This window comes from Canis lupus, chromosome X, assembly GCF_048164855.1.
Source record: "Canis lupus baileyi chromosome X, mCanLup2.hap1, whole genome shotgun sequence".
NCBI classification, from domain to species: Eukaryota; Metazoa; Chordata; class Mammalia; order Carnivora; family Canidae; genus Canis; species Canis lupus.
In genome coordinates this window covers 61,967,687-61,982,555 of record NC_132876.1, presented here as the reverse complement: position 1 = coordinate 61,982,555, position 14,869 = coordinate 61,967,687, and the positions used below count along the sequence as shown (strand labels likewise).

Genomic DNA, 14,869 nt, shown 5'->3' with positions numbered 1-14,869 from the left:
AAACAAGAAAAGGTCACAACCAGGGATCTAACAGAATCAAATATAAGTAATATCCCTGATTCAGGATTTAAAGCAAAAGTCATAAGGATGCTAGCTGGGCTTGAAAAAAACATGGAAGATGTCAGGGAGACCATTACCACAGAGATAAAGGAGCTAAAAAATATTCAGGCTGAGATGAAAAATGCAATAACTGAGATTTGAAACTAACTGGATTATTGACCACAAGGATAGATGAAGTAGATGAACAGATAAATGATACAGAAAATAGAATTGTAGAAAATAATGAAGCTGAACAAAAGAGAGAAAGAAAAATTTTGGAACATGAGAGTAGACTTAGGTAACACAGTGACTCCATTAAACAAAATAACATTCATTCATACAAATCCCAGAAGAACAAGAGAGAGAAAAGGGGGCAGGAGTTTTATTTGAAGAAATTATAGCTAAAAACTTGTCTAATCTGGGGACAGAAACAGACATACAAATCCATCATGCACAGAGAATGCCTATCAAGATTTAAAAAAAGGAAGCCAACACCAAGACATTTTGTAAAGTTTTCAAAAGAAGATGATAAAGAAAAACAAAATCTAAAAGCAGCAAGACAGGGAGGAGTTAAGATGCCAGAAAAATAGGGGGACCCTAATTTTGTCTCATCTCTTGAATAAGGATATCAAGTCATTCTGAACTCCTGAGAAATCAGAGGTCTGAGAGTAAATACTCAAGTATAAAAGTAGAAAAGTGACCACTGGAGGCACATATCCACTAGGGCAAGTCCATAGGAGAATCAGTTCAACAGATCCCTCACCCAGAAGACCAGCACAAACAATTTGCTCACACCAAGTTTACTGATCATAGAGTAATGCAAAGCATCAGCTCTAGGAGAAAATAATATCTAGCCTTCTTTGTACATTTATTTTTATTTTTTCATTTATTTTCTTATTTTTTCAATTCTTTTTAAAAAATTATTTTTAAATATATGTTATATTCATTTTTTATTTTGTGTTTCTTTTCATTGAAACTTATTTTATTTTATACATATATGTATATTTCTTTCTTTCTTTCTTTCTTTCTTTCTTTCTTTCTTTCTTTCTTTCATCTTGGGATCTGGTTGAATTAACAAGCAGACCAAAATACACCCAGGATCTCGTTTTTGTGTGTGTGTGTGAGTGTGTGTGTGTGTGTGTGTGTGCTTGTTGTTGTTATTGTAGTCGTTTTTTTATTTTTCTCTCTTTCCCTTTCTGGTCAAAATGATGAGATGGAGAAATTCACTGACCCCCCACCAAAAAGAATAAGAGAAAATACTCATAGCTAGTAATTACAGATATAAATAAGATTTCAATACAGATAGATATAAGTAAGATGTCTGAAGTAGAATTTAAAACAATTATAATAGCTGGGCTTGAAAAAAGCATAGAAGACACGAGAGATTCCCTTATCATAGAGATAAAAGGACTGAAATCTAGTCAGGTTGAAATTAAAAATGCTATAACCAGCATGCATTAAATTTTACGCCTCCAAGCGGAGGCCATAAAAAGAGGGATGAATGAGGCAGAAGAGTGATTCAGTGATATAGAAGATAAAATCATGGAAAATAAGGAAGCTAAAAATAAGAGGGAAAGAAAACTGTTAGATCACTAAGGTAGACAGGAAAATCAGTGATACCACAAAGGAAAAATATCCATATTACGGGAATCCCAGAAGAAGAAGAATGGGGAAAAAGGAGCAGAAAGTTTATTTGAACAAATTATAGCTAAGAACAACCCTCATCTGCAGAAGGAAACAGGCATTCATGTTCAAGAGGCAGAGAGCTTCCCTCAAAATTAACAAAAACAGGTCAACTCCATGATATATCATAGTGTAGCTTGAAAAATACAAAGATAAAGAGAAAATTCTGAATGAAGCTCAAGATGAGAAGTCTTTAACTACAAGGGTAGACATAGGGCTAGCAGCAGACCTGTCCACAGAGACCTGACAGGCCACAAATACTGGCATGATATATTCAACATGCTAAATGGGAAAAATATGCAACCAAGAATACTCTATCAAGCAAAGCTATCATTCAGAATAGAAGGAGAGGTAATGATTTTCCAAAACAAATAAAAACTAAAGGAATTCATGAACACTAAAGTAGCCCTGCAAGAAATATTACATGGCACCTTTTCAGCAGAAAGAGACCAAAAGGAACAAATACTAGAAAGGAACAGAGACAATCTATAGAAGCATCTACTTTACAAGTAATAAAATGGCATTAAATTCATATCTTTCAATAATTACTCTGAATATAAATGGACTAAATTCTCCAATCAAAAGGCATAGGGTATCAGGTGGATTAAAAAACAAGACCCATTGACACTGCTTACAAGAAACTTATTATAAACTATAAGACTCCTCCAAATTGAAAGTGAGCAGGTGGAGAACCACTGATCATAATGGTTATTAAAAGAAAACTAGGGTAGCCATACTTATATTAAACAAATGAGATTTTAAACCAAAGACTGTAAGAAGAGATCAGGACACTATATCCTAAAAAGGAGCCTACCCAACAAGAAGATTGGACAATTGTAAATATTTATGCCTTAACATGGGAGCAGCCGAATATATTAAAAAAATAATAACAAACTTAAAGAAACTCATGGCTAATAACACAATAATAGTAGGAGACTTTAACACCCCACTCAAACCAATGGACTGATCATCTAAGCAGAAGACCAACAGGGAAACAAGGGTTTTAAATGACATACTGGATCAGATGGACTTAACCAATATATTCAGAGTGTTTCATCCTAGAGCAGCAGAATTCAATTCCTTTTTGAGAGCACATGGGACATTCTCCAGAATAGACCACATACTGTGTCACAAATCAAGACTCAAACAGTACGAAAAGTTTGAGATCATACCATGCATATTTTCATATCACAATGTATGAAACTCAGGGTCAACCACAAGAAAAAATTTGGTGGATTCCAAGGAAGGGACAACTGGATGATGGGCATTAAGGAGGGAACTTGATGTAATGAGCACTGGGTATTATATGCAACCGATTAATCACTAAATTCTACCCTGAAACTAATAAAAGAAACTTGGAAGGACCACAGATACATGGAGGTTAAAGAACATCCAAATAAAAATAAATATGTCAACCAAGGAATTAAAAAGAATTTAAAAATACATAGAATTAAATAAAAAGAAAAACACAACAGTTCAAAACTTTCATGATGCAGCCAAGGCAGTCCTAAAAAGGAAGTATATAGAAATTCACTGCTTCCTCAAGTAGTAAGAAAAGTCACAAGTATACAACCTAACCTTACACCTAAAGTATTTGGAAAAAGAACAGCAAATGAAGCCTAGATCCAGCAGGAGAAGGAAAATAATAAAGATCAGAACAGAAATCAGTGATACAGAAATTAAAAAAACAACAAGAGTAGAATGGATCAACAAAACTAGGAGCTGGTTCTTAGAAAGAATTAACAATTGATAAACCCCAACTAGATGTATCAAAAAGAAGAAAATGGAGCCAAATAAAATCATGATTGAAATAAAAGAGATCACAATCAATACCACAAAAATACAATTATAAGAGAATATTATAAGCAATTATATGCCAACAAGTCAGACAATATGAAAGAAATGAATAACTTCCTAGAAACACAGAAACTACCAAAGTGAATGAAGAAGAAATAGAAAAATCTGAACAGACCCATAACCAGCAAAGAAATTGAATCAGTATCCAAAAATCTTCCAATAAAGTCTAGAGATGAATGGTTTCCCAGTGGAATTCTGTCAAACATTTAAAGAAGAATCAATGCCTATTCTTGTAAAACTTTTCAAAAAAATTAAAATGGAAGTAATATTTCCTAACTTATTCCATAAGGCCAGCATTACATTGATCCCAAAACCAGATGAAGGCTCCACCAAAAAGAAGAATTACAGACCGATATCCCTGATGAACATAGATGAAAAATTCTCAACAAGATACTAGGTAATTCGATTCAACAGTACAAAAAATAATTATTCACCACAACCAATTGGGATATATTCCTGGCCTGCAGGGATGGTTCAATATCTGCAAATTAATCAACATAATACACCACATTAATAAAAGAAAGTATAAAAATCATATGATTCTAAAGATGCTGGAAAAGCATTTGACAAAATACAACATAATTTCTTGATTAAAAAAAATATAACCCTCAACAAAGTAAAAATAGAGGGAATATACATCAACATTATAAAGATATATACAAAAGACCCATAGCTAAAATCATCCTCATTGGTGAAAAACTGAGAGCTTTTCCCCTAAGGTAAGAATCACAAAATTGATGTCCATCCTCACCATTACTGATAAACATATTGCAAGAAATCCTAACCTCAGCAATCAGACAACAAAAAGAAATAAAAGGCATCCAAATCAGCAAAGATGTCAAATGTTCACTCTTTCAGACCACATGATACTCTATGTTGAATACTTGAAAAACTCCACCAAAAATCCTAGAAATGATACAAAAATTGAGCAGAGTCACAGATGTACAGTCAATGCCTACAAGTCACTTGTGTTTCTATACAACAAAAATAAAGCAAAAAGAGAAATCAAAAAGTCAATCCCATTTACAATTGCACCCAAAACCATAAGATACCTAGTAATAAACCTAACCAAGGAGGTAAAAAACCTGTACTCTGAAAACTATAGAATACTTATGAAAGAAATTAGGGAAGACACAAAGAAATGGAAACTATTCCATGCTCATGGATTGGAAGACCAAATATTAAAATGTCTATACTACAAAAAGCATACTATACATTTAATGCAATTCCTGTCAAAATAACACTAGCATTTTTCTCAGAGCTGGAACAAGTAATTCTTAAATTTGTATGGAAGAAGTAAAGAACGTGAATAGCCAAAGGAATGTTGAAAATGAAAACCAAAGGTGTATGTATCACAACTCTGGACTTCAAGTTATATTACAAAGCTATAGTCATCAAGAAATTATGATATTGGCACAAAAACAGACACAAAGATCAAGGAACAGAATAGAAAACACAGAAATGGACCCACAACTCTATGGTTAACTAAACTTCAACAAAGGAGGAAAGAATATCCCATGGAAAAACTAAAGTGTCTCCTCAACAAATAGTGTTGGGAAAACTTGCAATTGCACTACTAGGCATTTCTCCAAAGTATACAAAAATAGTGATGTGAAGGCACACATTCACCCCAATGTTTATAGTAGGAATGTCCACCATAGCTAAAATATGGAAGGAGCCCAGATGTCTACTGACTGATAAATGAATAAAGAAGTGATTTTCTATATATTTTATATATATAAAGAAGTGATTTCATATATATAAAATATATAATATATTATTAAATTAAATATATTATATTTAATATATATATATTTATATATAAAGTTGTAAGGTTAGGTTGTATACTAGCTTTTTATAACTAAAAAGGAGAAATAATGGAATATTCCAATATATATAATGGAATGTATATAATGGAATATTATATATATATATATATATGAATATTCCTCAGCCATCAAAAAGAATGAAATCTTGCCATTTGCAACTGTGTGGATGGAACTAGAAGGAACTATGCTAAGTGAAATAGATCAGTCAGAGAAAGCCAAATACCATAAGATTTCACTCATATGTGGAGTTTAAGAAACAAAACTGATGAACACAGGGGAAGAGAGGGAGCAATAAAATAAGATAAAAACAGAGAGAGGGAGGCAAAAGATGATAGATTCTTGACTATTGGGAACAAACTGAGGGTTGCTGTAGGGGTGGTGGATAGGGGGATGGGGTAACTGGGTGATGTATATTAAGGAGGGCACATGATGGAATGAGCACTGGGCATTATATGCAACTGATGAATCACTAAATTCTACCTCTGAAACTAATAATACACTATATGTTAACTAACTTGAATTTATATAAAAAATAATGAAATAAAAGCAGCAATACAAAAGAAGTCCCTAACTTACAAGGGAAGACCAATAAACCTAGCAGCAGATCTCTCCATGAAATCTTGCTAAGCCAGAAGGGCGTAGTATGATACATTCAACATGCTGAATAGGACAAATTTACATCCAAGAATATTTTATACAACAAGGCTAACATTCAAAATATAAGGAGATAAAAAAGAGTTTCTCTGAAGAAAAAACAAAACTAAAGGAGCTGGTGACCAGCCCTTCAAGAATATTAGGGGACACTTTTAGTGGTAAGGAAAGAACAAAAGGGACAAAGACTAGAAAGGAGGAGGGAAAATCTCTCCAGAAACAACAAGAAAACCAGTAATAAAATGGCACTAAATTCATAACTATAAATAATTACTCTAAATATCAAAAGACATAGGGTGTCAGAATAGATAAAAAAAAACCCTGAAGACCCAACTATATGTTGCCTACAAGAGAGTTATGAGAACTAAAGACACCTGCAGATTGAAAGTGAGAGGATAAGGTGCCTGGCTAGCTCAGTGGGTACAGCATGAGAGACTCTGAAATTGAGAGGATGGAGATCCATTTGTCATGCAAATGGCCATCTAGAGAAATCTGGAGGGGATCCCTGGGTGGCTCAGCAGTTTAGCGCCTGCCTTCCACCCAAGGCATGATCCTGGAGTCCTGGGATCGAGAGTCCCACATTGTGCTCCCTGCATAGGGCCTGCTTCTCCCTCTGCCTCTCTCTCTCTCTCTCTCTCTCTGTGAGTGTGTGTGTGTCTCCCATGAAAAAATAAATAAAATCTTAAAAAAAGGAGAAAGCTGGAATAGCCATACTTATAATAGACAAACTAGATTTTATTTTATTTATTTTATTTCTATATTCATGAGAGACAGAGACAGAGAGAGATGCAGAGACATAGGCAGAGGGAGAAGCAGGGTCCATGCAGGGAGCCTGAGGTGGGACTCGATCCTGGGTCTCCAGGATCACACCCTGGGCCAAAGGTGGCGCTAAACTGCTGAGCCACCCAGGCTGCCCCAATAAACTAGATTTTAAACCACAGACTATAATAAGAGATGAAGAAGGGCACTATATCATAATAAGGAGTACATCCAAAAGGAAGACCTAACAATCATAAATGTTTATGAACCCAACATGAGGGCATCCAAATATATAAAAGTTAATAAACATAAAAGAACTCATTGATAATTATGCAATAATAGTATGGGACTTTAACATCCCATTTACATCAATGGAAAGATCATATAAGCAGTAAATCAACAAGGAAACAATGACTCTGAATGAGACACTGAACCCAATGGACTTAACAGATATATTCAGAACATTTCATCCTAAAGCAACAGAATACACATTCTTTTCACATGCACAAGGGACATTCTCATCAACAGATCACATACCAGGTTACAACCCAGGCTTCAAAAAGTATAAAATAATATAGATCATACCATGTATATTTTCTTTCTTTTTTTTTTCCATGTATATTTTCTGATCACAGCACTCTGAAACTTGAAGTCAACTACAAGAAAAAAAATGGGAAGACCACAAATACATGGGAGTTAAAGAAAAGTCTGCTAAATAATGAACGAGTCAACCAGGCTATCAAGAGAAAATTTAAAAATATATGGAAACAAGTTAAAATTAAAATATTATGGTCCAAAACCTTTGTGATAGAGCACAAGCAGTCCGAAGAGGGAAGTATATAGCAATATAGGCCTACCTCGCTAAGCAAGAAAAATCTCAAATATGTAACCTAACGTAACACCCAAAGGAATTAGAAAAATGATAGAAAGCAAAGCCTGAATCCCAGAAAATAAGATAATTAATAAAAATTATGCCAGAAATAAATGATATAGAAAAGTGAACAATAACAACAACAAAACAGTAGAACAGATCAATGAAACCAGGAGTTGATTCTTTGAAAAATTAATAATATTGATAAACTCCTAGCCAGACTTATCAAAAAGGAAAGGGAAAGGACACAAATTTAAAAACCACAAACAAGAGAGGAGAAATAACAATGTATACTACATAAATAGAATTTTAAGAGAATATTAAGAAAAATTATATGCCACAAAATCAATTGGGAAAAAAAAGATAAATTACTAGAAACATACAAACTACCAAAACTGAAACAAGAAGAAATAAAAAATTAGAACAGACCCATAGCCTTCAAAGAAACTGGATCAGTAATTAAAATATCCCAACAAACAGAATTCCAAGGGCAAGATGGCTTCCAAGACGAATTTTACCAAACATTTGAAGAAGCGTTAAATACCTATTTTTCTCGAACTATTTAAAAAAATAGAAATGGAAGGAAAACTTTCAAATTCATCTATGAGGCCTGCATTGCACTGATATCAAAGCCACATAAAGATTCCACTAAAAAAAAGAACTGCAGTCCAATATCCCTGATGAACATGGAGGCAAAAATTCTCAAAAAAATGCTAGCAAGCCCAATCTAACAGTACATTGACAAAATCATTCTCCATGATCAATGGGATTTATTCCTAGGTTGGAAGGATGATTCAATATTTGCAAATAAATCAATGTGATATACCACATTAATAAAAGAAAAATAAGATCCATATGATCCTCCCAGTAGATGCAAAAAAATAATAAATATAGCACTCATTTTGTTAAAAAACCTCAAGAAAAGTACCTCAATGTCACACACATGATATATGAAAAATCTACAGTTAATATTTTCAATGGGGAAAAACAGAGTTTTTCCTCGATAGTCAGGAACAAGATGGGGATGTCCACTCTCACCACTGCTATTTTACCATAGTACTGGAAGTCTGAGCCCCAGCAATGAGGTAACATGCATCCCAATCAGCAAAGAAGTAGTCAAACTTTCACTATTTGCAGAAGAAATGATACAATATAGAGAAAACCCAAAATACTCCACCGATAAACTTCTAGACTAATAAAGGAATTCAGTAAAGTTGCAGGATATAAAATCAATGTACAGAAATCTATTGTGTTTCTGTACACCAATAATGAAGGAGCAGAAAAGGAAATCAAGGAATCAATCCTATTTACAATTGCACCAGAAACCATAAAATATCTAGGAATCAATCTAACCAAAATGGTAAAAGATCTGTGCTCTGAAAACTATGAAACACTAATGAAAGAAAGTGAAGATGGTACAAAGAAATGAAAACAAAATATTCTATGCTCAAGGATTGAAAGAACAAATATTGTTAAAATGTCTATACCATACAAAGCAAACTACACATTTAATTCAATCTCTATCAATATATCAACAGCATTTTTCAAAGAGTTAGAACAAACAATCCTAAATTTTGTATGGAACAACAAAAGAAGTGGAAAAGCCAAAGCAACCTTGAAAAAGAAAAGTGAAGCTGGAAGCATCACAATTATAGACTTCAAATTATATTTAAAAAAAGCTGTAGTGATCAAGACAGTATAGTATTGAAAAAAACACAGTATAGTATTGGCACAAAAACAGACACATAGATCAGTGGAACAGAATAGAGAATCCAAAATTGGACCCACAACTATATACCAACTAATCCTCAACAAGACAGGAGAGAATATCCAATGGAAAAGTCTCTTCAACAAATGGTACTGGGAAAATTCAACAGCCACATGCAGAAAAATGAAACTGGACAACTTTCTTACATCATATGCAAAAATAAACTAAAAATGAATTAAAAACCTAAATATGAGACAGGAAACCATCAGAATCCTAAAGGAGAACACAGGCTATAATTTCTTTGACATTGGCCAAAGAAACTTCTTACTAGATATGTCTCTCAAAGCAAGGAAATAAAAGCAAAATGAACTATTGGGACTTCATCAAGATAAAAAAGCTTCTGTACAGCATAGGAAACAATCAACAAAACTAAAAGGTAATCTTCAGAATGGGAGAAGATATTTGTAAATGACATATGTGATAAAGGGTTAGTATCCAATATATATGAAAAAATTATGAAACTCAATTCCTGAGGAAAAAAAATCCAGTTAAGAAATGGGCAGAAGACATGAAAAGCACTTTTTTAAAGAATACATGCCAATGGCTAAAGACACATGAAAATTTGCTTGACATCACTCAGTCATCATGGAAATACAAATCATAACCAAAATGAGATATCACCTCATCCCTGTCAGAATGGCTAAAATTAACAAACAGAAATCAACAGCTGTTGGCATGGATGTGGGGAAAGGGAAACCCTCTTACACTGGTGGTGGGAAGGCAAACAGGTCTAGCCACTGTGAAAAACTTTATGGAGTTTCCTCAAAAAGTTAAAGATAGAGCTACTCTATTGACCCAGCAATTGCACTACTAGGTATTTACCAAGAGGATACAAAATACAAAAATACAGATCCAAAGGGATACATACACCCTGATGTTTATAGCAGTATTATCAGTAATATCCAAACTATGGAGAGAGCCCAATGTTCATGGACTGATGAATGGATAAAGATTATATATATATTAAGATTATATATATATAAAATTATATTATAATTAATTATATAATAATATAATTTCTATATATATATAGAAAGCAAAGCCTGATTTTATATATATAAATAAATATATAAATATATATAAAAATATATATAAATATATATATGTAGAATCAGTATAGATTCTATAGAATCTACTACTCAGCCATCAAGAGGAATGATATCTTGCCATTTTCAATGATGTGGATGGAGCTAGAGAGTCTATGTCAAATGAAATAAGTCAGTGAGAAAAAGACCAGTATCACATGATTTTACTCATATGTGGAATTTAAGAAACAGAAGAGATAAACATATAGGAGGAAAAGAATGAGAAGCAAACCAGAAAACAAACTCAAATATACAGAAGAAACTGATGGTTGCCTGAGGGGAGGTAAGTGAGGGGTCAGTTAAATGTGTGATGGATATTAGGGAGGGCAAATGTGATGGACACTCACTGTTGTATGCAAGTGATAAACCACTATATTCCACACCTGAAATACTATGATACTGTATGTGTGTTAATTGGAATTTAAATATAAAAAAATTAAAAGTATTTTACCTTATAACACAGGGTCACTTCCAAAAAAATTTTCCCTAAATGCACAGCTTTGATTTGTAAATTAGTGATTATATCCCATTTTAATTGTTTTACTGCAATACCTAAGAATAAGAAATGCATTAAAAATGCAAATTGAGGGCAGCCATGGTGGCTCAGCAGTTTGGCGCTGCCTTCAGCCTGGGGCGTGATCCTGGATATCCGAGATCGAGTCCCACGTCAGGCGCCCTGCATGGGATCTGTTTCTCCCTCTGCCTGTGTCTCTGCCACCCCTCCCCACCGTGTGTCTCTCATGAATAAATAAATAAAATCTTTTAAAAATGCAAATAGAGGAGATCTCTGGGTGGCTCAGTGGTTTAGCACCTGCCTTCAGCCCAGGGTGTGATCCTGGAGTTCCGGACGAGTCCTGTGATTGAGTCCCACATCGGGCTCCCTATATGGAGCCTGCTTCTCCCTCTGCCTGTGTCTCTGCCTCTTTCTCTGTGTGTGTGTGTCTCATGAATAAATAAATAAAATCTTTTTAAAAATACAAATAAAGACCTATAAGAAACATTTCTATAATGATTTGTTCCAATAGTTCATTTTTGCTTTTGTTTCTCTTGCCTTCCTGGATGTAACTTGCAAGAAGTTACTGTGGCCGAATTCAAAAAGGGTGTTGCCTGTGTTCTCCTCTAGGATTTTGATGGAATCTTGTCTCACATTTAGATCTTTCATCCATTTTGAGTTTATCTTTGTGTATGGTGCAAGAGAGTGGTCTAGTTTCATTCTTCTGTAGGTGGATGTCCAATTTTCCCAGCACCATTTATTGAAGAGACTGCCTTTTTTCCAGTGGATGGTCTTTCCTCCTTTATCGAATATTAGTTGACCATAAAGTTCAGGGTCCACTTCTGGGTTCTCTATTCTGTTCCATTGATCTATGTGTCTGTTTTTGTGCCAGTACCACACTGTCTTGATGACCACAGCTTTGTAGTACAACCTGAAATCTGGCATTGTGATGCCCCCAGCTATGGTTTTCTTTTTTAAAATTCCCTTGGCTATTCGGGGTCTTTTCTGATTCCACACAAATCTTAAAATAATTTGTTCCAACTCTCTGAAGAAAGTCCATGGTATTTTGATAAAGATTGCATTAAATGTGTAAATTGCCCTGGATAACATTGACATTTTCACAATATTAATTCTGCCAATCCATGAGCATGGAATATTTTTCCATCTCTTTGTGTCTTCCTCAATTTCTTTCAGAAGTGCTCTGTAGTTTTTAGGGTATAGATCCTTTACATCTTTGGTTAGGTTTATTCCTAGGTATCTTATGCTTTTGGGTGCAATTATAAATGGGATTGACTCCTTAATTTCTTTCTTCAGTCTCATTGTTAGTGTATAGAAATGCCACTGACTTCTGGGCATTGATTTTATATCCTGCCACACTGCCAAATTGCTGTATGAGTTCTAACAAGATAAGAAGCCTTTGCACAGCAAAAGAAACAGTCAACAAAACTAAAAGGCAACCTACAGAATAGGAGAAGACATTTGCAAATGATGTATCAGATAAAGAGCTAGTATCCAAGATCTATAAAAAACTGATTAAACTCAACAGCAAAGAAACAAACAATCCAATCATGAAATGGGCAAAAGACACGAACAGAAATCTCACAGAGGAAGACATAGACATGGCCAACAAGCACAAGAGAAAATGCTCCACATCACTGGCCATCCGGGAAATATAAATCAAAATCACAATGAGATACCACCTCACACCAGTGAGAATGGGGACAATTAACAAGGCAGGAAACAACAAATATTGGAGAGGATGTGGAGAGAGGGGATCCCTCTTGCACTTTTGGTGGGAATGTGAACTGGTACAGCCACTCTGGAAAAGTGTGTGAAGGTTCCTCAAAGAGTTAAAAATAGATTTGCCTTATGACCCAGCAATTGCACTGCTGGGGATTTACCCCAAAGATACAGAGGCAGTGAAACGCTGGGACACCTGCACCCTGATGTTTATAGCAGCAATGTCCAGAACAGCCAAACTGTGGAAGGAGCCTCGGTGTACATAGAAAGATGAATGGATAAAGAAGATGTGGTCTATGTATACAATGGAATATTACTCAGCCATTAGAAATGACAAATACCCACCATTTGCTTCGACGTGAATGGAACTGGAGGGTATTATGCTGAGTGAAGTAAGTCAATCGGAGAAGGACAAATATTATATTGTCTCATTCATTTGGGGAATACAAAGGGTAGTGAAAGGGAATAAAGTGGAAATGAGAAAAAATGAGTGGGAAATATCAGAAAGGGAGACAGAACATGAGAGACTCCTAACTCTGGGAAACGAACTAGGGGTGGTATAAAAGGAGGTGGGCAGGGGGGTGGGGGTGACTGGGTGACGGGCACTGAGGGCGGCACTTGATGGGATGAGCACTGGGTGTTTGTCTATATGTTGGCAAATTGAACACCAATAAAAAATAAATTTATAAAAAAATAATGATTTGTTTTGCAATCTGCAGGGGAAAATGAATCATGTAATCTTGGAAAGGGATTTAGAAATAGCCCATGTGCCAGCAAAATGAGTAGAGCATTGCTCTGTATTTAATATAAGTCATTATCGCTGGGATTATTCTCTTAATAGCAATGCTAATCCACTACTCCCAGTAGTATCCCTGTAAATTCTCATATTTTAAATTTGTTTCTTATTTTCCCCTTAGATACCATTATATTATGTCCCATAAATTGAATATATGTGTCACCTATAATTCATATGAAAGTTAATCCCCAATGTGATGATATTTGGAGATAGGACCTATTTGAGATGATTAGGTCATGAATGTAGAACTCTCATGGATGAGATTAGTACCCTTAGGAAAGAGCTCCAGAGTTCTCTCATCCCTTCCATCATGTCAGGACACAGCAAGAAGGGTGCTGTGTATAAACCAGAAAGCAGGTCCCCACCAGACACCAAAAAATGCTGGCATTTTGATTTTGGATTTCCCAGCCTCAAGAACTGTCAGAAATAAATTTCTGTTGTTTGTAAGTCACCTAGCTTGTTGTATTTGTTATAGCAGCAGGAATGGACTCAGATACTATCGAACCACTACTCATTTAATGTTTCTCAACTTTTAAAGTATAAGGGAAAACAAGATTTCTTTCAGTAACACCCACCATTAGACTTTCAAATGGACAAATCTGTTAATATTATAAAATACCTCCGTAATTTTGGTTTCCCCATTTTCAGCATCACATTCTCCTTCAATAACTTCTTGTTTGCTTTCAGTTGTATCTGTGTTCTTTTCCATCATATCATTTTTTGTCTTCATTTTCTGTCCAGCAACATAGAATAATAAAAACAAATATACAACTACAAGTTAACTTATGTGTTAATTAAATGTCCCAAGTTATTTTCCAAGCTGCTGTAATGATTTACAAAAAGCTTTAAAATATCCATATAAAATTAATATCAACAAAAATATCACTTGACTCTCTTGGTTTCATTATAAACCTAAAGCAAAAAATAAAAAATAAAAAAAAAAAACCTAAAGCACAGAATTAAAAATGAATAATGTTCTGGGAAACCTGGGTGGCTCAGTTGATTAAGCAAATTAAGCAAGGGATTCTTGGTTTTGCCTCATGTCATGATCTCAAGGTCCTGAGATGGAGCCTCACAGCGGGCTCTGCACTTAGCAGAGAGTCTGCTTGTTCCTCTCCTTTCCCCTTTGCTCCTCCCTTTCTGCTCCTCCTCTGCTCTGCTCATGCTCTCTCTCTCTCAGATAAATAAACTTTTTCAAAAAATAAGTAATGTGGGCAGCCCGGTGGCTCAGTAGTTTAGTGCTGCCTTCAGCCCAGGGCATGATCCTGGAGACCTGGGATCGAGTCCCACATCGGGCT

General features: G+C 34.8%; 1 protein-coding gene across 4 annotated transcripts in view; it reads right to left on the bottom strand.

The window, feature by feature from the left end:
- The window catches only part of HMGN5 (high mobility group nucleosome binding domain 5), a 30,679-nt gene that overhangs the window by 9,574 nt on the left and 6,236 nt on the right, over positions 1-14,869 (bottom strand). For all 4 annotated transcript variants that reach the window (XM_072816919.1, XM_072816916.1, XM_072816917.1 and 1 more), the window contains one exon: positions 14,191-14,304. In XM_072816919.1, the coding sequence (XP_072673020.1) occupies positions 14,191-14,304 (114 nt within the window). The remainder of the gene's footprint in view (positions 1-14,190; positions 14,305-14,869) is intronic.